The 23,253-nt window shown below is 39.4% G+C and overlaps 1 protein-coding gene across 1 annotated transcript in view; it reads left to right on the top strand.

Annotated features, from left to right (window-relative positions):
- Positions 1-23,253, top strand: part of SPAG16 (sperm associated antigen 16) — a gene marked incomplete at both ends in the record, with an annotated part of 350,116 nt that overhangs the window by 184,279 nt on the left and 142,584 nt on the right. The window contains one exon of the mRNA XM_079538894.1: positions 13,552-13,737. Within this exon, the coding sequence (XP_079395020.1) occupies positions 13,552-13,737 (186 nt within the window). The remainder of the gene's footprint in view (positions 1-13,551; positions 13,738-23,253) is intronic.

Below are 23,253 nucleotides of genomic sequence, written 5' to 3' on the forward strand. Positions count from 1 at the left end.
CTGAGGGGTGTGATTAATTTTCAGTCGCCTGGCAGGCTGTAACGCATTGCTTTTAGCAGACTGCACATCTGGTGCGATGTCTCCTCAAACTGAACTCATACAGGAAACTCCATTCATTTATTCTGCAAGAAAAAGACTATTTCAGAAATCCTCTAGTCAGTTCCCCAGCCTACAGTGTTAATGTGGATTTGATGTTTTCATAGAAGTATGATAACATTTTAATTTCAAAAATAGTTTGGGCTATTTCAGAAGTCTTTGGCAAGCTTCAAGCTTCTTATACGAGGAAGCAGTCTTTGTATAACGTCATTCTCTCTCAAGCCAACAAAGCCTACTATTTTTACTTCACAAGCATGCTTGAGTGGGTGGGCATTACATTTCCTTTGGGATTCTCAATCTCATTATTTTTTATCAATAAAAAGCCTCTGCTGGACAAAGGAATAAATCACATATAAATGAAATATGAGAGATTACACGAGAAGCCCAGCTTCTGCTTAGACTAATCCAATATCTTTGGCCAAACATCTCAATGTCAGAGTCTTTATAAGTATTCTACAGGATCAGTCTGGCAAAAAGAAATCGATGAGCAGGTAATGGATTTGATTAAAATTTTTCCCCTTCTACCCACTCTCACAAGCCAAATGTTTCTACCCATACTAATCTGTTCTGGCACGTGCAACTGCTGGTTATTCTCTGTGGCTTTCTGGGATGTGTATCTATAATAAGCTTTATATCATTTCAGAGTGACGTGTTAACTATTGGTGAGTATGAGCTTTAAGAAAAAGCGATACATGTGTCTTGTTTTATTTTCTTTTAGAGATCAATTCTGCAATGTGCCTTTAGAAAATATGGGGTGGTAATAATTGTGGCTTTGCTACACGTTTAGATGCTGTTTTGTTGTGCAGAATTGGCTTTTTTTCCTGCTGCTCCTGCCATGCTGAGGAGGGTTTTCTTATGTGACCCAGATATCAAGCAGACGTCCACACCTCTAGATGTTTTTGTTGTTGTCAAGTCATCCTTATTCACCTGAACTTCTATCTTCTGTCTTTGTGATGGTTGTACCAGCAGACTGTGGGCCATCTGTATCATTTGACTTGAGAGTCATTTGGAATCAGGCTGGTAGCGTTCTGCAGGGATTGTTGCATCTACTTTTAAAGAAGTACAGTTTCCCATTTCAGTAGGAAGACAAAAGCAAGGTGCTATTGTGTAAATTTTGAATTTTGAGGCTCAGCTGCTTCAGTTGTGGAGATTTGTTGGGAGTGTGCACTACTTTTCTCTTTCTAAGTAAATTCTTCATTTACTGGAATTGTCCTTTAGTAGCTGTTCGAAGCTAGAAATACTTTGCAGGACAAAATACGAAATGCAACGTGTTTCTTTTATATCAGGAACCTTAAAAGTCTGTCATTACATTGATTTCTTTAAAAAGCAAACGATCTGCACTGCCATAGTGCAGTTACTGAATAGGCTTCATTTTTCACCCAGAACGACCGTGCTTTATTGGGAAACCATCTTTGGCTTCTCTTCTTGGTTGGTGGAAATATTGACCACTCCAAGGTAGTGATTCGCTAATAATATCTCCATTCCAGTAATTCAGCAAGCAGCAGGAGAGAGAGATGCTGATGACAGGCCAAGGGAGGAAGCTAGCTGACAGAAGGAGCAGTCCTCCTATTGAGCAGTCCAAATGTATATTTCAAACAATTACAGGAGGAAAAAGCGTCATCATAAAATGCTGCCATTTGATGAAGCCACTCTGTGGTTACCTTCACAGGTGGTTTTACAGACTTGTGAAAATTTAAGAGTCAGTCACTGGAAACATCTGGAATTCTTTGTGTAGAGCTAATAAATAGAAGGCTTAAGGTAAACTGCCATCCTGTTCCTAAGAGCAGTAATTTCATATCATCAATACCATTTGGTTGAGTGTCTTTAGATATTTCTGCCGATTTGCAGGTATGGCTCAGACTTGTAAAAGCTGTGGTACAACGGGAGCTGTTTCGAATGCCCGCAGTCTGGTTGTTGTGTGTGTGGTTTGCAGTGGGATTTTTGCATCTGAAGTGAAGTCAGGTTCTTCTGCATTTTAGAAATTTATGATAAGATGCCGATGCCAATTGCTTTATGTCTCTTTTCTATGTTTCTTGTGTACTGTAAAGGAGTTGTAGGGGTAAATGTTGTGCAAAGCGTAGCTGGTTTATTCATTTGCTTGTATGTTTTGTCTCCTGCATGTTCCTTACATTTTTTATGTGCATATAGAGGGGCATTAACTTTTTCCTCCTGTTTCTTGAGGGAAGGAGAAAGGAATGTGGCTTCTGAAACGTAAATTCCCTTTCACGGGATTTTTATGTGAGCCTCCAAGCAAGCTACCAACTTAGGTTTGTCCCTTGTTCCCCAGAGCCAGTGCTGTCCTAATGGCAGTTTGCTGTCAGCGGAAGAGAGTGGCTAAGCAAGAACAGACAGTTAACGTGTCTGTAAGATGCTGACAAAAAAAGTTGGAGGCTATCTTGCTTCAAAAGCTTATCATAAAGACTTACAGAACGTGTTGGGAATGGCTCAGAGCAGCATCCCGATGTCAGCCCCCGAGCGGCTCAGCGCCCAAGCAGCCTTCAGGCCAAAGCTGTGCCACAAAAGCCCATCTCTCCCACCAGGGGCTGGGTGCAGGGTCACAGCCACAAGTGCCAACAGCTTGGAAAATGAACGCTAGGATAACATTAAGCTTTCATTTTTGGAGCTTTCTGCTAAAACGGTTTGGGTTTTTTTGTGCACCTAGGGGTTCGAGGAAGGATTACATCTCCCTCACAAAGTAAATAATGAGTGAAGGCAAGGGATATTTAATTATATATATGTATTTTATTGGATGATATTTCTCTACTTTTCTGAGTAGTAAATATTTAACTACCAATGTTTTTTCTTTGGTGTCTGGCCAGTCTTACATGCATGAGTTCTCTTGAATAATAAAGCTCAATCCTTGGCTGTGTTTTTCAAACATTTTTCCATGACAAAGTGAGATAGGACTCCAAAGGATTGATGTTGTCACTTTGGTTTTGTCTTGGAAATAATTTTATTGATGGCAGTAGTGGATTTGAATTTGGTCAAATCAAACAGTTCAATTCAAACTCAGGAATTCTTTGGGATTTCTTTTATTTATTTATTTATTTTTATTTTATTTTTCTTTCTTTTCTTTTTTTTATTATTGGGCTTATTTTCTCTAATCTCTTTCCACTGTGTTTGCATCTTTCTTTCTTTTTTTTTTTTTTTCTCTCAGAGAATATAATGCATTTGTTACTCGTGAGTTCGTTGCCCCTCCATCACAAAAACAAAGCATCTCCTTTAAGTCTCCTTTTTAAGGACCTAAGTATTGATACCTGTAACATGTTACCTTATATGTGTTAGAACTCCTACTGCTACAAAAAAGATAGCTGGTCTTTATATAGCATTTTTTTTTACCTTACCTTTATAATGTCACTTAAATTCCAAGCTTGTCTATAAGGTAAATAATTTTCAAATATACTGAACTCTTTGCCTACGTAGAAACGGTCTTACTTTTAAATGACTTTTTTGCATGTTACGTTCTTTGATTATGTGAATTTTAGACCTGCAAACAGCTGTAGGAGCCATTGGGATCATCAAGCCAATCTCAATGTATTGGTCAAAAAGGCACTGTGATGCTCTTCTTCAGTTTCCCAAAACAGATATCAAGGTAGATCTCTTTACAAGGAAAGCTCTAGTAGTCAATCTCTAATATTTTGGCTTAAATGCTTAGGTGCTTAGAAAATAAGAGAACTTTTCTCAGCTATATGGATAGTCAGATCTGGTGTGGAAATGGAATAGAACTTATTTGAGAAAGTTCTCTTTGTATGATGAATTCTCAGTTAGAAAGGAAAAAGAGGAAAATGCAATTGAAATCTCTTAGAGCACTAATAAAATGGTGTATTTTAAATGTATTAGTTCAGCTTCAGTGGGGCCATGAATATGCTCTATGAACATCCAGTTGAAATTTGATGGCTCTTCATGCCATTTGTGCACTCCTTGTACACTTCACCCTGGCTTTTAGTTTCAGCTGTTCCTAGTACAGCTGCTGGCCATGAGTCACCAGGGGTAATGCTGTTTTGCAGATATTCAAGTCATTTGCTTTGGTTTGGAGAAAAAGATACTTTTGTTCACTCAGAAGACTCTGGGCCTTGGGTAGTTCAGGTTTTCTTCTAGCTTTGCTGGTGCTTGAGAGTTTGGAGTTAAAATACAGAAAGCTTACTGATTCCTCGCTTGGGTTGGTTGCAGTGCTGTCAATCTAATCCTGTGGTTCTGCTAAATGTCTTACTCCAGCTCTTTCCAGGGTTGTTATACACATCAAAACATCTCTTATAATAGAATCTTCTATGTTATGTTTCATTGTTTGCAATTATAATCTCGATGTCTTTAACATTCCTGTTTCATTATTGTTTTCTTCTGTGCAATAAAGGCAATTGTTTTGTCCCTAAAGTCTGCTGCAAGGGTTTCTAGTGGAGTAGGTAAGGAGACGTCTATGTTTATGTTAAAATGTGCATTTTCCTAATGTGTAGCAGTTAAAATAAGAAACATTAGTGCTAGAGTTGACTGGAGAAAGGCAATTTGATTGTGAGGCAGCATGGAAGATATTTCAGTTGAAAATAAACCCAAAATATTTGAATGCTTTTTTTTTTTTTTTTTTTAATTGAATCATATAGAAGCATCCCTTTAAAGATAGGAGGCTTAGGTTTCATTAAGTATTCACACTGATTTTAATTTTCATTTGGAGTTGAAGGTTTCTGGTGTTTTTGTTTCCTTTTGCTTGCTTGCTTTATTTTGTTTTCAATAGTATGGTAGACTTGTTTCATTAATCTTCTGGCCAGAAAATTAAAATTTGATATTTTAGTTCATATCTGGAAAATTAACCCTTGCGTGGATTTCATTACTCTTTCTTAGTTCTTGATATTGTTTCTTTCCTGCATAGTGGCAAAAGTTCCAAGTGTTTTCCTTTAGTATTTAATATGTTTTCTTAGTAAAGCATATATAACTTATTTCCCAACCTTTGGGCAGTGCGTTTTGAAATAAGCCCGTGGATATTTTGGATTTCTTGCCATGAATCTTGTTTCCAGGCTTGGAAATTTACATTATTGCTTCCAGTTGGGAATGAATTCAAAATGGTCTTAAGTACGCAATAAGATGGGATGTTTGAAATGAGGAGAATTCGTCTTGGGCAAAGACCAGATAGGAGTTGTGTGGCTGTCATTTATTGCGTATGTTTTTTCTCTCAGCCTTTTTCATTTCAGTGCTTTAGGTAATTTCAGTTACAAAGCAGTTGCAGTGGCACGAGTAGCATGCAATGTTGACCATCTGTGAAGTAAGAACCAGGATTTCTTGACCACTGAAGGAAGTGGATGTGGAAGCCTGTTCTCAGCTTGTAATTGTATTCTTTGTTTTTTGGGTAGTGAATATGTAAAATGATTAGGGAACAGAAAGGAAAAGGGCCACAGTGTGTCTGTGTCTGCCATGTTTGGAGTTCTGGCGTTGGGTTGTTTGTTTTTTTTTTCTTTTTTGTTTTTCCCCCTTGATTGTTCAGATACTAGACTGCATGACCTCACATAAAACCATTGTTGTAAAGAATGGAATTTGGTATGCTGCTTTTTCTTACACGCAGCATTGTGTCAATATTCAGCATTTTAGCTCCTCCTTCATCCTCACACTTTAATTTGCTATTGGTCACTGCCTCCACTAGCTAATCCCCTGCCTTTGGGTATATTCCTGTCAGCAGGGCATGGCTCTGAGATCTGATATTGCCCACAGTATAGGCGCCAGTGCAGTTGTGTGCTCTTCCTCGAGGTTTTGCGATCGAGAGTTCATTGCACAGCATGAGTTGGTCTTCCAGGTTCCTGGGAAATGTTCACGTGTCAGTGCAGAACTTCTCACAGACTAGGGAAATCTTTATGCACTCTCTGAACTCTCTATGCACATAAATATGCAGCTTAAAAATGATGCTTTGTAGAAACGTGCAAATGAGATTGATGACTGTGGTTAATTACGGCTCATTGATTGGAATTAGGCGTGACTGGACACCCATTTGGGACTGATAATGAATTGGAAATGGCTGATCCACGACTTTGCCTTACAGAGGAACTGTGGCACAAGTTTATCGTTGTTAATGTGGGTCATAAATCTGCTCTGTATGTGGGATTCATGTATCTGAACTCCTTCCAAGCCACACTTTTGCCTACATCAACAGGCATTCATTAGAATTTGAGGTCTTGGAGTCTTTCCAATGGATGAAAAAAGACGTGCTGAATGAAATGGGTGTTGATATTAAGCATTGCACGCTATTAACATGCTGTTTAATGTATTTTATGGCCACTGATTGGCACTGTGTATGTTTTTATGTGGTTTAAATATGCTAATTTATTTTTAAAACATAAATACTGTATAGGAATCTTTCAACTGACATTGATGCTGATGAGGGAGAACATTGGTACAGAACAGATAACAGTTATGGGAAAGCATGTTAGTTTTTTGTAGTATCCTAAAGCAAGATGGCACAGCTGTATGGCCAGAATCTGAATCTACCTTCATTGTATGCAGCATTTGCAATTTTGGTCTCATTGGCCAAGCTAGTATGAGCTCCTCCACTTCCAATAGGATGGTGAAGTTCTCTTATGTCACAGCAGGTAGGTTGTGGAATTGTGGTATGGAATACCAGCTGTGAGAACTTTATTCATGACAATTTTAACCATTACAAAGGTAATTATTCACTGGGCTCCTAGTCTTGCACAGGGCCCCGCGTTGTCCAGTGCCTGCTGTCTGTGCATTTCACTCCCTCTAATTTCCAAGTGTTGTAGCCAGTTTTATCTTTTTGCTTTTATTTCTTACCTGGCACGCTTCCAGACGCTCCTAAAAGGCAATTTTGTGTGGACTAAAACTGCCTTCTACCAGGTGCCTAAATTATTTTAAAATCTCATTTAACTGTTCTTAATTACGTGACGTTGAAAGACAGCTAGCTCATTTTTTATACTTTAAAAAGACTCGCCTGCAGTGAATGGTAATGCACTCCGTGTTTCTGCAGAGGGACCAAGCTAATCTTAGCAAGCTAATGGATTGCAATGGAGCAGGTCTGACTGCGGGCCGTGCAGATGATAACCTGAGCTTGGAACAGTGTGCTACCATGTGGACGTGACAAAATATCATCGTAGTGACCCTGGGTGCCGAACTGTGGGCTGTGATTAGAGCAGGCCAAAGCCCTGAAATAAAGGACTAATTGCACGTTGTGACAGCCAGGCTGATCAGAGCAGTGGGAAGCACCAGGTGAAATGCTATTTCTGTGTATGATTGGATATGCCCGCTTCTGCCATCAGTACTCAGTTCAGAAAGGGAAAATGCTTTAGAATTCGGAGAACTGGTTGGGATGTGCTTACAATCGAAGTCATTCTGTAGAATTTGTGTATACCACATTGGGAATCTTTTTTTGGTAGTAGGAGCGTGTTATGTTGAATGCATTGCAGCCATGAAATTGCAGCTTCAAGGAAGTTTTAATAAAAGAACATCAACTTTTGTCAAATAAATAAAAATGTCTTTCCATGACGCTGTGTCTGCTGTAGGGTCTGGCAGGGGAACCCATGCCTGAGGAATGCTTTACTTCTTTCCCTTTGTTATCACACCGAGCTGTCAGCTAAGTGGGATGGCAGGGAATGCAGCTATCCTGTCATGGATCTTGAAGACGCGAGCATGTGCTCAAAGGATCTTGCAATTCAGTAACATAGAATGAAAAATCACCTTGAGTTTGCTTTTGGCATACTATGCATTGACAAGACTTTCTGCTGATTTCCAGCTGGTAGCTTTGGGTGGCAGGCTTTTGCAGAATGACGGCACAAAAAGCTACACGCCTATGTGCCATCCACCCTCTGCTGGTTATTGCTCCAATTCCTGACTTTGAACTTTCTCATTGGTTTATAAAATGTCAGTTTGTGATTGGCTTTTGCATCTTGGAAAGTTCTCTTTCAGCTTTGGTGATTAAACGATGTAAGTAAAGAAAAGAAATCTCACGTTTCTATTTCTGGTGTTCTAGCCATCGCTTTCTGTGTAAATGACATTTGATGAGTACTAACAAATAGAACTTTGGCTTAAGATTATTCTGAACAATGTACCATTGCAATTAAGGTATGGCTTGGACAAGCATATAGCCTATGTGGATAATGGAAAGAACTGCCAAAAAGAGCCACGGGGATCAAAAAACCTGGGGGTTTTAACAAGAAATGTCACTTGAAATAATTAATGTGGCTCAGACTTTCGGACATAAAAATAACTTAAAAAAAAGTGAATTGTATCTTAAGCCTGTATTCTGAAGGATGCGACTTACTTTGGAATCAGGCTCTGTGCTGCTGGGTGTTTTATTTTTATGCAGGCTAAGAACTCGAGCATGGCTACACATGCTGTGAAATGCAAATCATTGGGATGGGATGATGGTCCGGAGCATGGAGCACCAGGGAGTGCATGGGCATGGGTAGGAACTGGAAGGGCATTTGTCAGGTTTTGTCCTAGCACCCTCCTGGACTCTCTCTTATCAAGACTTTCTGAGCCAGATGCTGTTTCCATGTGACTTCTGATATATTTCTCTTTTAGGGCTTTGTGCTGTCTTCCTTTGTACCCACAGAAAGTTTTAGCTACATAGTCCTGTTCCCCATTGTCCAGGCAGGTCTCTCACCTAGTGTGGAAAAATTCACCTGTATTTTTTTTATGGGAATCTTCTCAATAATCTGTTGACCTCAACTTTTTAAAATTCATCCAGATTTCACCATCTCTCCTTGGTTACAAGCCCATGAGAGACCAGTGTAGTAGGACAAAAGAGAAATAATGCCTGCAGCTTGAACTCACGCCTGGCATTTGCATCCCTTGTGTTGAGTTTAGTATCAGATGGAAAAGTGAGATACTGCTTTCTTGGGATGGTCAGTGGTAGGTCTGTGCTTTCCTCATGTAACTATCTGCCTCACAGTTTTTAGCCTTGTTTCCAAGGAAAATGCAGCTTACAAGGACGTTCCCCCTATTCTTTGTACGTGCATCTTCTGCACCGGTTCCTGACACAATCACCCATGCTCTCTAGAAGCATCTAACCTGCAGGCTAATTCTGACAAAGCTTGAGGTCTAAAAGATCAATCAATTCCCAGTATTTATATTTAATCAGCAGCTAAGGTGGTGGTGCTAAGAGGCAAAATACTGTAGATGATATCTGTAGATATTCAGGCTTCATTAGTTCTGGTTTTCAATCCAACTCATTTTTTTCTAGTAAGAGTTTAAAGGAAGCAGCTGTGCACTAGATGCTTCTTTCTTCTCTAGCTTAGCATGTAATGTCAGCAAAATTAAATTTTTAACACTGTTTACAGTTCTGGCCTTGGGTTTTGCTGTGCTTAGGGACTACCTGCGTTGCTACTGTAAATAGTCCAGTGGCTTTTAGAGTTTTGCTTTAGAATAAGTGCACAAATAGAAGTAAATAAGAAACACAATTTCTTCAATTGCTTAAGATTGATTTCAAAATGTTTTTCAATTGCCATGGTGAAAGGCCATTAATCTCATAGTGCTTTAGATGATGGCATGTTCAAAATTATCTGATGAGCTGCTGATGTTGATATGCTGTTGAGTTCGAGTCGGAGGCTACCTGCTGCTGCAGCTCTTCTAGGACACAACTTGAACACAAGTGCTGTCTTAGCGTGTTGTTTTGAGAAGCAGTGTTTGCCTGCACTGCGTATAAGGCTTTGCTCACCTCCTTTTGATTTAGGCTGGAACTGTCTCAAGAAAGGAACTGCGTTTTACTTTGTCTGCAGAGCTCCAGGTGCGTCCACACCGCTACATGAATAATACATACAAATGCTGGCACCACAGATGTGCTGTGTTCTCTTAATGCAGCGTAGGATATAGTAATAAAATGGTTATCTGCAGTACCTGTCCCTGGCATCTGCTGAAGCTCTTAGGCCTGAGATTGATCCTGAGGATGAGATACGGTGGGCAGAGAAGTCTACCTTGCTGTTATTTACCAAGTAAACCGTAGAGGAAGCAAATGTAACCTTTGTGCACTGGGGTTTGGGATAAAGCAGGCCAGGTATACTCAGTGGTTATGAAAAGCTGTCACTTTGGGTGGGAAGAGAAAGGTTTCAGGCAGCTGGATGTTGGTTATTTTGGCTGATAGAAGACAGTCTGTGTACATTGTGAAGGATGGGCCTGTGGTGCTGCTTGGCAGCTGATGTAGGGAAGCAGAAGAGCCTGCTGGCTCCACCATCTTCAGAGGGAGCCTCAGTAACCCTGCTGGAGCGGCTCAAGGTTCAGCTCTGCCTTCAGAGCCCATCATCCTGGAGCGTAGGAGTGAGGCACTTCTGATGTGCTGGTCTTCCTGTAGGGCTGCACCATCAGCGTACTAATTGCCTGTGTTTTTCTGGTATTTCATGAAGGTAATCAGACCCCTGAAGTATCCTACAATAACTTTCTGGAATAGTGGGCTTATGGCATCAATTGGGAATCCGTGAAAAATTCCCTTGGGAAGTAGAACTGTGCCTATTTAATACTAGGAAAAAAGATCCCATCCATAGAAACAGTTCAGGGATTACAGATCTCATAGACACTCCGTTGTGAGCTGACCAAAAAGGGTAGGATTTGTTGCTTGTTATTCTCTCCTGATATGTTGTCTGTCTCCTTCTCCTTGATTTGTTTGGTAAAGAAGCATTAAAACTGTTTACTGTCCTCTCATATATATATGGGAGGATATATATATATACACGCTCCACAGAATTAATTTAAGCTTTCTCTGTTCGTGATGAATTTTAAATTCAAATAGAGGTGTGTATACAGCTGCTGATAAATTTAAGGCTGAGCATATAGTGTTGCATTTCTACATTATTCTATTAAAAAAAACTGTTTTCAAATCAGTCCTTCAGTAGAGGATTGTGTAGATAATAGAGACCGCCATGCTAAATCATTAAAGAAAATCTCCTTTTCCTAATGGTTATGTTTTACTTCAGATAAACTTGTATCATGTGTACAGGGTGATGGTGCAGTTTAGAGGGGGATGCTGAGGAGCTTGTGCTGCAGTGGCTGGGCTGCCGGGGTCCCTCTGCTTCTGAGCACGTCTGTCCCTTAGCTGCTATCGGTCTGTTCCTCCAAACTTCTCCTCCACAGGCTGTGCTTTTGTTTCTGTGTCTCTGCTTTGCTCTCCTTTGATCTGCAAGGAGTGCTAAACCTCATTTGTAACTCCTTCCCCTGCCACAGATTGCCAAATTGAATCCATTTGAACTACCTTCCTGCTCATATCTGTTTCCTGAAAGATTTTCATCACTGCCCGGACGGTATCTTCTTAAAATTCAGCCCAAGGAACGAGTTCTTCATGTGGTATTTTGGGGATTATATATTAAAAAATGCATAAGCAATAAATCTTCTTTTGTGATTCACAACAGTGGCAGTGCCTGCTACCCTCTGAATCAATTATAGATTTCATCAGTCCGACTTTATACCTGCTTCAGAATTTGTTTTAAAACAGTTCTGATTTCCTAAATGTATAAAGGGTGCAATAATTTGTCATTTTGCTAATTTTATGTCTCCACAAGTGAGATGTAGCTTGAGTTATTAAAATGACGAGTGCTCCATTAATGAAAACACATTTATTCCTTGACAAAATCAGGGTCTCCTCCTGCAGCCCTCACTCAGGCTCTAAGCCTATACGCTTTGTCAAAATCTTTGTATTGATGATGGTGAGATAACTGCAGAGAAATTAGTCTGAATACCCAAGGTTGATGGATTTCTGGCCTTTAACTAACTTTTCCATAAATAAAATAGGGAACATCCAGTATTACCTATATCACTTAAGGTGCATTAACTTTTTCAATGCTTTAAAAGGCCGTGGGATGAATGTATATCAGTCCATCTAACCTTTATACTGGGAGGACTGGTAGAAATGATACTAAGGGCAACGTTTCAGGATAGCTCAATGCATTTGTTATACTGAAGCACTGGGAAATTTCAACACAATTTAGGAAATAGTCTCAAATCTATGAAAGTTCTCTGCAGGGCTCACTGAACGAGGGCGATCTCATCAATTCAGTCTGCCTGGGTTTTCAGTAGATTCTTAAGGTCATTCAAGAGAAGCTCTCAAAAAAGCATAACTGCCATGAATAAAAAAGGAAAAATCTCTTGCGAACTTAAAAACTGGTGAAAGAATGGGAATGAAATGTCACGTTCTGAATGGAGAAATTACCTGTGTCCCTCAGGGATCTGTGCTGGGACTGAAGTTATTAGGATGATCTTGGACACTGGAAGAGAAAAAGGTGGAAAAGTTTGCTGATCAGAATAATGAGGGCAGTAAAAATGAAGGATCCTTGTGAAGAAGTGCAGGAGAAGAATTAGGTTTGGAAAAGTTGACTATGAAGTGGCAAATGAAATTCCATGCAGATGAATGTGAAGGAATGCACATGAAGAAAATAAATAGTAATTTCTCTAAACTAGTTATTGGTACTCAGGAAAGGAATCTTTTCTGGGAATTTCTGTGCAGTGGTACTGAAAACACTAATTGAATGAACAAGACAAGGAACGAAACTGAAAGCACTGCTGTGCTGCTGGGTACCTCCACTGGGTTCCTGCTTCTTCAGTGCTTTTTTCATCTGAAAAGATATGGTCAAAGATATGGGATGACTTTAGTGTAAGGAATGAGTCCACAGGCTGAGTCTCCAGCTTGGCTGGTAAAATAATGTGGTAGGGAACCTGTAGTATCATTATCGGCTTGGAAGAGGGTTCATGTGTAGTCAGCATTTACTTTGCATTGTAATAGATTCCACTAGAATTAGAAGCATCAGATGAAGGTATTTAGGACAGGAGAATAATTAGAAATGCCAAATTACGTTTTGGGATGCAAGAGATTGTGGGTGCTGGAGGTGTGTATGTCCAAAAACAGGTGGTCATGAGAAAAGCAGCCTATGGGCAGTTGTTAAGCACAGTATACAGTATCTGTCTCAAAGAAAGCCTGAGACAGAGACTTTAAGGGGGTATTATACTACTCTACATGTTCATTCTTACCATTTTCCCATTAAGAATCCTCTCCTTTTGTGATAGAATGTAAGCTGCCGAACCAGGTGAGCTCTGAGTCTGACACGCTGTGTCCGTGCTTAAATGCATTGGAACTATACTCATATCTGAAGTCAATAGATAGCGAGCGCCTGAGATTATCTGCAGTGAGTCAGAAGACAAAAATGTTACAATTAAATGATAATTCATATATAGAAAGTGGTATGGATTTCAGAAATAAAAAAAAAATATTCTTCCCTGAAGCTATTTTATTCTACTTTGAAAGTGATTTCCTGGGCTCCAGCGATGTTATCGATAAGCTCATAAATAGGCTGCTGAAAGTAGGAATGTCATTTCTGGAACCTGTATTTGCTTTCTCATGAGAAATAATTACTTCATGTCTTTTCTTCTTTCTTGATATTTAGTCTGTGACCACGTAGTCTATGATGCATCAGAAAATACGAATGTTTTAATGTAAAATCTACTGTTGTTTACTTAACTAGTCTTTCTTTTTCCTTCTAACAGTGGCACTCAGCTGGTCACTTCAAGTGGGGACACAACAGTACGGATATGGGACCTCTCAAAAGGGGGATGCGTTCTGACTTTCAAAGGACATGCCCAAGCTGTGTGGGACTGCTCGTGGCATTCGTGTGGTGATTTTGTGGCATCTGCCTCTAAGGACAGCACAAGTAAAATATGGGACGTCAACAGGTATGGAATTACTGGAGATCCTTTATTATCTGGTTGATAGCTGTAATTAATAATAATTGTTTTATGCTTCAGCCTGGTCAGAGAGAGAGGGACGATTAACACCAACTTGTGGACTTCCCTTTAGGAACATGAGTAGATTAAAGGGAGTGGTGCAAGAAAAACAACCTTGATGACATTTATGAGAGAAGGCTGTCCAAATTAGCTGAGAAGGACTTCAATTAAGATACTGCCACAAAGGCTGTTTCCTTTTATTTGGCATCTGCTATTCTGCAGTCATTTTTATTGTTGTTATTCGTTTTTGTTTGCTTGCTTTTAAGGTCATGGTTTTATGAAACTTCAGTACATAAAGTAAATAAGTAACAGAACAAAAATACAAACGAGCTTTCCATTTCATATTTCTGACTTAAAATTGAAGTGTGCTGTACATTCATAAGTTGGATGAGTGGAAATTTATTTTATTCGTTATTTGAGTTTTGGCAAGGTGACTCCTGATTAATAAATAACTATACCTCTTCATTTTCTTTATTGCTCTGGCAAATGCATTTTATGAAGGTACTTAGAGAAATACAAGTACATTTTTGCTTACCAATTAATCATTAGTTCCTCATCTATCTTCAGTTGTATTTGAGGTGATATATTTTGAATAATGTACACCTTAAAGGAATGGAATGGGATATTGTTTGGAGCTCATGCTTCTAGACTTGTGGATAACTTAGAAATAGCATTACTGAAACTCCTCTGCTGTGTTAAGTCTGATTTCCAACAACTGAACGTTGCCTTTCCGCAGAATAATTCGGTCTGTTTGTGTTTTCCCTGATTTGTTATGATCATCTCCTGATGGATTTGTCATTTCCTCTTTCCCTTTGCTTTTGGATGAGGCAAAATATTCTTTTAAGCTTGTTGCCCAAAGCAGGGGAAGAAGCTTCACTGAGAAGGCAAGGGAGACTTTCTTCTCCCTTATTTTGCTTAGATCCCTCCATGTCTACTCCAAGCGCAGTGAGCCCTGCAGCAGACACTTAGAGACCTACTGGGGTCATGCTTGGGAAACTGCTTCGGAGTTCTTGTTGTAAGTGATGTGCCACTGTACTGGTCAACTGGCCACAAATGAGTTGAGATTGTTGAGAATTTTCTAATTTAGTCAAGTTTTTTTGAGAACGAATTAGAACTCTGCTGTTACCAGTTTTTCAGTCTTCTCTTCAAGTCATGAATTGGGAAAGCTTTAAATAAAAAAACTCTTTTCTTCTTGACGGCATTACCAACATATGTATCCTTTCACTATTTGCTTAGTTTTAGAAGCAGGTGAGTTATTTTGACTGAGCTGGGAGCAGAAACTTAGACAAGCTCAGAACAAACATGCAAGTTTTATAAAGCCATAGCCAAAAAGATTGGCAGAGTTCAAGGAAGTGGGATATACAGCAGAAACCACCAATCAGTTCTGGCAACAGATGGTGCTTCCACCCTCGCTATCAGTTACAGAAATTAATGGTCAGTGTTCTTCTCGGGTGTGAAAACGCCTGGAATCTGTTGCCTCGTTCATTGCCTCTTTTCTTAACCTGCTGTAGCATTTTGATACTTCAGTTATCCTTCATGACGTGTGCATGACTTTTAAGAAATAATACTAAGAGTATTCTTAGTATTATGTCGAAATGGTTTTGAATTTGCATAAGGGAGGTTTTACTTCAGACCTTCTCAAGTATCTTTTCTGCCAAGGAAGCTTTTGTAGTCAGAGGTATCAAAGCAAATCTTCATTGCCAACCCAGGCCTCCCACTTGCACTCATTAACAACTCTCATTTCTACCTCCAGTGTATTTGAAGAGTATTTCGCAGTTGAAAATAAGAGAGTAAGGTGTGCAGCCATGATGTGGAAGGTTCATATATCAGCTTATAATTATTGAGACCTTAAGTTGTGCCAAGCTGTCTGTGGCTAAAGGGAGCAGGGTCCTTCGTGATGGGATGATTTCAAGCTTGAGACAGACTGACTGAAGATGTATTTCTGCAGAACAGTCAGCTGCCAATGAACCTTATGCCTAAGTTGGCTGAATTCAAGTGAAAAATAAGCTCAACAGAATATATGGCAATCTGTGTATTTATTTACTGAGGGGGATGGAGGTGGTGAGAAGAGAGTTACTTGCTCGTTAAGCAACGTGGTCTTTTTCAGTTTGGATTGTTGATGTATTGATACTTGTATACAGAAATGCTATGCAGAGGAACTTGGAATTTATTTTGGCTTGCAGTACTAATTGCCTGCAAATTGGATGAGTTTGGCAAAACAAATCCTAGGTGTTGTCCAGAGTGCCCCCGGTAAATTTATGTGCCTGGAGTCCTGCGATAAAAGGAAGGCAGCTGTGCCTTCAATGTACCATGTCAGTCTGTAACCTCCTTCAGATGCTTTTTATGTTCTGAGTGTGTGCAACAAAGCAGGAGGGTGGAGCAGGCTTGCTACAGAGGTTTGCAGTGCTTGGGGAAAGAAATCCTCCCAGAATATCTTATCTCCTCATCTTCTTTAGAATTCTGCCAGCTCTCACAAAGCTGTCTCTGAGCAGGGGCCAGAGCACAAGATAACATACTTGCAATAGGATGATGATCAGTGACCACTGTTACTGTGATTAATTGTTTCTATGAATGAGGAATCAACATTTTATAACGAGAGTTTTCTTTCATCCCTAATGTATACCTGGATGTATGCCTGCTTTCAATTTAAGTATTCCTGGAAAGCATCGTATTGGGGAGCAGGGGGAAGTGAGATGAATATCCAAGTTGTCAACTATCACCTCTCTAAAAGGGAAGTGTAAATACATACTTAAGATACAATCATGTACAATTCTGTAAGCACTGGTAGTTGTCTTTTTGTTTCCAGACTTCATGAAGCTGCTCTTGTATGTTAGGAACATACTTTTATTTTTTATAGAAATCTGTAATGGTAACTTTTAAGATTCCTACAACAGTTTTCTGTGATTCAAAACTTGGTATCCTTAAAGGGGAGAGGTTTTTTGTCCTTTTAGTACCAAAACCAAGTGCAATTTGCAGTCATCAAATCCGTTATTGGAATCCAAAGAATACAGGGCCTAATACCTTCTAAATAGGAAAAGGTTGTCAGCCATTTTATTACATTATTGTTTGCCAGTGATGAGAAAATAGAGCGCTCTAAATGCTTAATTTTTACTTTCTTAGGTGAAACTATTGCTGAATTAATTCTTTAATAGATATTTTTCTTGAGCCTTTTTTGTTCTGGGAAGGTTGGCAAACTGTCATATATTGAGCCACGAATAACGTTCCTGCCAGGAGGATAACATGAGGGAGCTTTGTGGTTAAGTGTTCTCCTCCTTGACAGCTTACATGCCCTTTATTTAAAGGTCTGTTTTGATTTCACAAAAACAAAACAGAAAACATTAACAAACACAAACCCAAGCACCTCTCGTCTGCCCTGAAGACACAAGCACATGCAAAGATGTAACCATATCCAAGGTACAGCAGGGCTTGAGGGTGTTGGAGGGACTGTGTGTTCTCCTGGCGGAGTTGGCTGCTTTTAGAGGAAATGGAAATAACAATGCCATAATTCCTGTAGTAGAGACCACAAACATATCTAGCACGGTTTGAAAATAAAAAGCAAAGCAGCAAAACCCAGGTGTGTCTCCTATCTTCAAGAGTATCTCATCTCCTTCATGATTTATAGAAAGCAACTTGACCAGGAAGCGAGGGAGAGAAAGAAGGGAATAGGCTTGTATCTTGCAAATTGATTTTATTCATCAGCGTAGCTTAGACTGAAAATACATAGCCAGCCATGTTAATAGCTCAGCAAACAGCTCCAGGATTGTTTTCTCAGACCATAAATTCGGAACTGTCAAAGTCATTTTGGTAGGATTAATTTCAATTATCCAACTGTAAATATCGTCAGAGATTCACAGCCTGATCTCTGACATGCAAATCAAACTGAACTTCGTATATCTCATGTAAACACAGGTGCTTATTTAGTTTTGTAAACATATGCTGTAGACTGTCTATTAAATGCAAAAAATGTTATTTATGTTTTTAAGCTTGAAAAATTATTTGCACCAAGGCCAGAGCATTCAGGATTAATGTGAAAGCTTTTTTTTTCCTCTGCTATATCCACTGTATAGTAATTGGTACAGTTCTGCATTTTTCTCTGCTTCCTTCCACTAGTGCAAAACACAGTGGAATTAGGCCATGGAGAAATGTAATTCCGTGCTGCCCTGCAGCAGACCTCCAGGTGAATAAAGCTTTCGGAATGGGATCCATTGCTGCTTTCTGTTGGCTGTTTTTACGTCTGCTGCTTATTTTTTCACCTTCTCTTAACAGAGAGAGTCCCTGTTATTTCTCCCATGCTCAAAATTTTTTTTAAATGTATAATAAACAGTTAATGTTGATGTTCAGTCACGAGTAGTTTTCTCGTGCACTTATTGAGTGAAAACTTAACAAATATATATATAGCATGATCAGTTAATTATCCTGTACAACCGCTGATAGATTACCTTGTTCTTAAGATATTCATAAGAAGTTTTTACTTCTTTCCAAATATACACCAAAATGATTGTTGACAATTTGTGCTTTTCTGTCTCAAAATCAGGAGTTTTTCTGTCTTTATGGAGCGTGAGATACGTGAAACAAATCAATTTTTGCTACATTTACATAATTCATTCATTTCTAAGCCTACATGAAGAGTCTTACTCTCTGGTATCCCATCTCCTCTTGATTGTTGCTGATTTCAGTTTTACTTTTTCCTCATAAGAAGCATTTTAATTTGGGGAAATGCAGAAGGTAGTGTGCGTTTGAAAGAAATTAAACAGGGCTGGATTGTTTAATTAGAAGCCCCTAATCAACTATAGCTTCACTTAGAGTGATACCGTGAAATGATGGTACTGTATTCTCCTTATTATTAACGCAGTCTGACAGAGTGGAGTGCAAGGCACGTTTGAATGGATTTTAAACTGCTATGGTAGTGTCTTTTTGTTCACTTGGCTTTGGTCTCAGTTAAGAAGTTAACGTTCCTTGGCTTACCAAGTTGGCCAAACTGATTGCTTTCTGCCATCAAAGCCATGTGAAGTCACCAATGTTAGCCATCTTTCTTGGGCATCTTTTACATTCACATCTTTTTGTTTTCTTCCCTTTCTCTTATTCAAGGGACAGCTTCTAAATGAAATATTTATCATTAGGTTTGTAGCTATTTTTCACAGCAGCCAACAACATCTGTATTAGGACTCTATAAAGATTATAAAGCCACTTAGAGTTGAAAATGGATTCCCACTGGGTCAGTCTGAACAGGAACAAGGGCAGTTAACCAGTTGGCATGAAGATTTTCTTTCCTGGGTGACTGTTACCTGCCTCACATTTCAGTGGGAGAGGCACCAAGAGCTGCTGGCCAGATACCATTTTTAATTGATTCCAGTAAATGTGAAGCTAATCTATTTTCAGAAAAGACAGATGTCCTCCAGGAAATTGGAAGGCAGGCAGAGAAAAACTCAGAGGATCTGTGGAAGGGCCATCTTTGGGTAGTTTGTAATGTATGTACTGACAGCCTATCAGCAAGTGCTTGCCATCTTGATAAAGGAGAATTCCCTCTGGAATCCTCTGGGGAGTACTACAGAGACAACCTGCTGTTAATCCCTCAAATACAGAAGAGGCCCATGCCTAAATCTCCAAATTTATAATTGTGTAAGAGTTCCGTGACACGTTTTTCAGGACCAAAGGAAATCTAAAACCCGGTTTTTATGATTCCCAGAGAGCCAATTTTAAAATATCAATTTAAAGATGGTGAATTATCAGGTAAAAAAAAAATATATTCATATATATAGTTTTTTGAAGCGTAGTTGTTGGGTTAAGGGGAAAATATGGTTTAATCTTCATAGTACTATAAAAGATTAATCTTGAAGTACAGAGCCAAAGTAAGAAGTGTAGCCTGAACTCTGTATCATAAACTTACTTGAACTTGTATGGTTAGTGCAGAACATCAGGCTTTGGTAATGAGAATTGTTTACTATAGCTGTGTATTTGCAAGTCTAGGTAATGAAACAAGTCATACCTACTTCTTCCAGAATGGCTCAGCTGGGTTAGTGATGCAGTTACTTACATTTGGTAAGGAAAAGGGTGCATTGCTTTACTGAAAGCTGGATAGTGAGTTATTGCTCAAGTGAAGCTGAGTTTGCTGTGGCACAGAGGTTGGGACTAGATAATCTTAAAGCTCCCTTCCAACCCAAACCATTCTGCAATTAAAAAGCGACATTCCGTCCCTTGGTAACAGAACGAAGAAACAGTTGTTTGATTTGAAGAAGATACTAGTAAAGCAGTGTTAAATGCTGTGGCAGTTGTGTGGTTTCTGCTGAAGTGGTGTTGGCTACAAGTCTAGATAAATCAGTGGCGTCTGTTGATGTGGGTTTTTGCTGTGTCTGTGGTAATTTAGGTTGTATGTGAGGAGCGTACTTGAATTTCTTAGAAACTAGAATGATAAGATTTTGTTGCAGCTAATATCCAAAATATGTCCTTTTTCTGTCTTAGCAATTCTTCATGTGTATTTGACCTCGACCATTTTCTTGTACTATCTCAGCATCCGGTGTGGCTTGGCAAACTCATGCAGGGGTCAATTTTGTTTTATATTCCAGTTTCCCTCTATCAGCCCAGAGGTGCGTAGGTGTCAGTGATGTGTAGCTGGCCGATGGATTCTTCTTGGAGAGCAGTATGCTTTGCTGGAACTACTAAAGCACTGTGATCTCCTGCAAGTTGGATACTTTTCCTACTTGGTTTACCTCTGTTGTCAGAATGCCTACTAGGTTCTCTGACAGCTGTGGTTCAAGAGCAGGATGCGATACTTAAGCTTCTTCCATCAAAGCCTAACCAAACAGGCTGGCAGGTCCAGAAACTGTAGTCTGCTTGATCCTACTGTGGGAGGCCCAGTTATTTTCTCTCTTTGACAATGTGCAAGTTGAATTCGTTGTCTTATTCCCAAGTGTGCAGGTGGTATAATTACGGCTCCTGTTAAATAATGTTCTGTTCTTGACAGGGTGTTTCCTCTGTCCTACATTGAAATGTGGGGGACCAGCACCCAGATATCCAGCACGTTCTAAGGATTAATATAGTTTTTCACTACATATCCTTGCTCGTTATCTGATTGTTTTTTCCCCTCTCCTTTGTGTTATGTTCACTCATTACTGGCAGCCTTTTCTTCATCTAACCTATTTTTCTAGAAATACAGTCTTACAGTATCTCAACCAAAACAAAAAAACTGTACCAACAGAGAGCGATTCATACCACAGTGAAAGCTGTCAGCTGTTATTACAGAATTTATTGAAGACAACAGTTCATTAAAGTGAAGTATTTCAATCATCACAACCATATCCTGTCAGTACCAGTTAGTGCAAATATTACATGTAGAGCTTGTGATGCGTGGTGGAGGGGAGTGCTGTTTCCTAAAGTCACAGTGCGCTGCGATGCAAGGGACTGCCAGTTTGCTGTGCTTACACCTCCAGTGAAGTAACAAGAGCAGGAGTATGTCTTAGTATGAGAACAACACTTGGGTAGGCAGCTCCACCTGAATGCAAGACTGTTGTCTGCTCTGTATGCCTTCCAGTTTGAAACTGGCTGAACTGGGCAATAAGTGTCAGAATGAAGGTCTGCTCTAATGGATGTCTTTGTGCAAATATATTTCTTGTTTGAATTTTTGTCTTCTAGTTCCATGCAGTCCTCATAGGGAGGTGTGTATGAAATGTTGGTTGTTTCTATTCTTTTTTTTTTTTTTTTTTTTTTTTTTTTTTTTTTTTTAAGAATTCAGGCTTTGTACAAACTCGTGTGTTGTCAGATTTTTCCCCCCAAAAGCTGTAGCTCTAATTGTCCTACCACGTTAAAGCAAACTGTTCATCTTTCATTAGCTTTGGCTGAAATATGAACACAGCTCTTATCTCACACCTTAGACAATGACTCCTCGTGTACAAAACAAGGTCTCCTGGGTCTTTTATTAAAGTTGAAAGACACTGAGTTGTCTTTTTATCTTCTTATGGTGTGAATTATATATGGTTTTCAACCCAGTAATGGATTGTTTTATCAGTTATGCTTTTCAAAAGTCTCAGGGCGACTTCTGACCTAAACCTCAAATCTCCATGCCAGGTAGAACAATCCTTAATAAAATGCACTTTGGTACCAGATGCAGATTGTTCTTCCAGACGCTTCTCAGAATCATGATATCCACAAGACAGAAGAGTTTAAGCATACAAACTATTTACATAGCCAGTCTCAAGCTTCTCAAGATAACTCTTTTTTTTTGGCTTTGGTGTAAGTGAGGAAACAAAACGCAGACAGCTTTCTCTCTGCATTTGCAATAGTCAGAACAGTATCGTGCAAAAATCTCATTTTAGGCCAGTCAATATTTTTCACAGCTAGGAAGCATTTCAACATCTGGAATGCAATATTTATGCATATTTTACTGACCTCAGAGACTGCAAAGGCATGCGTATCTATTAGAAACCTGCTTAAATATGCATTTGAATTATCCACATGATGCAAAAAATCACTGAGTTCCTTTGTATTTTAGGATATCTTTTAAAAAACCTGTTTCTATCACCAAAACAGAAATTCTAGGTTATAGTTTTGGTAGTGAGAGCGTAGTAAAACATGGACAGAAATTGTGGATTATTTAATACACAACAGGTAGCATGTGTGTTACTCTTGCATAGAGGGCTTGCCAGTAAAGCTGCATAGAGCAAACATAGCTGGAGTTCTACTGGGATCTCCTCTGAAGCAATACTTCTAATCTTGAAAAAAGTAGTATGCATGATGTTCTGCTGTTTAAAAGACAATTTCCATAGCTTTCCAACTCAGAGTTTGTTTCACAGTAATATAGGTCTGAGATGGCTGTGTTTACAATTGTTAAGATGAAGGTGGTGGCTTGAGGATGTGATGTGCAACAAGACTAGGTGGGAAGTTAGCAGCCAGCACCGTGACTTGGTGAAAACCTAATTCTGTATGTGAAACATCCCTGTATATCTTAACAGGTTATCACTTGTGCCTCGGCAGTACTTGGAATACATATTCAGTACCTACAACAGTGCATGAGCTTAGCATGAGCTAAGCTTTGATATCTACAACGAAAGGTCTTAGTAGTCTCTTGCTGGAGATGCGTTTCCAGAAGGAGGAGAACATGTGACAGCTTGCAGAAATGCAGTGCTGGCATTAAAATCACTTAGCAAATGGCCTAGATGGCCTTTTGGTGCCAGAACTCAAGATCCCACTCACTGAGCTTCTGTCCGATGTGCTTTTAGCTGAACTAATGTGAGGTGCTACTCGGTGTTCCTATGGTGTGAGGTGATGTCAACATAATGAAATAGGAGGCAGTACTTTCAGAGCTGCCCTCATATATTCAGACCTGTAGGAGGAGGAAAGCGAACCACTTGGGTTCTTTTGCGTGTGAGTTTCAAGCTAACCTTTCCTTCCAGCTATTTGCCAGAGGGAAGCAGCCCTTTCCAGCTGCGTTTAGAAGAGGGGAAGCTGTAGTACAAAAATGCGCTCTGAAGA

Source organism: Tetrao urogallus (assembly GCF_951394365.1).
Source record: "Tetrao urogallus genome assembly, chromosome: 8".
NCBI classification, from domain to species: Eukaryota; Metazoa; Chordata; class Aves; order Galliformes; family Phasianidae; genus Tetrao; species Tetrao urogallus.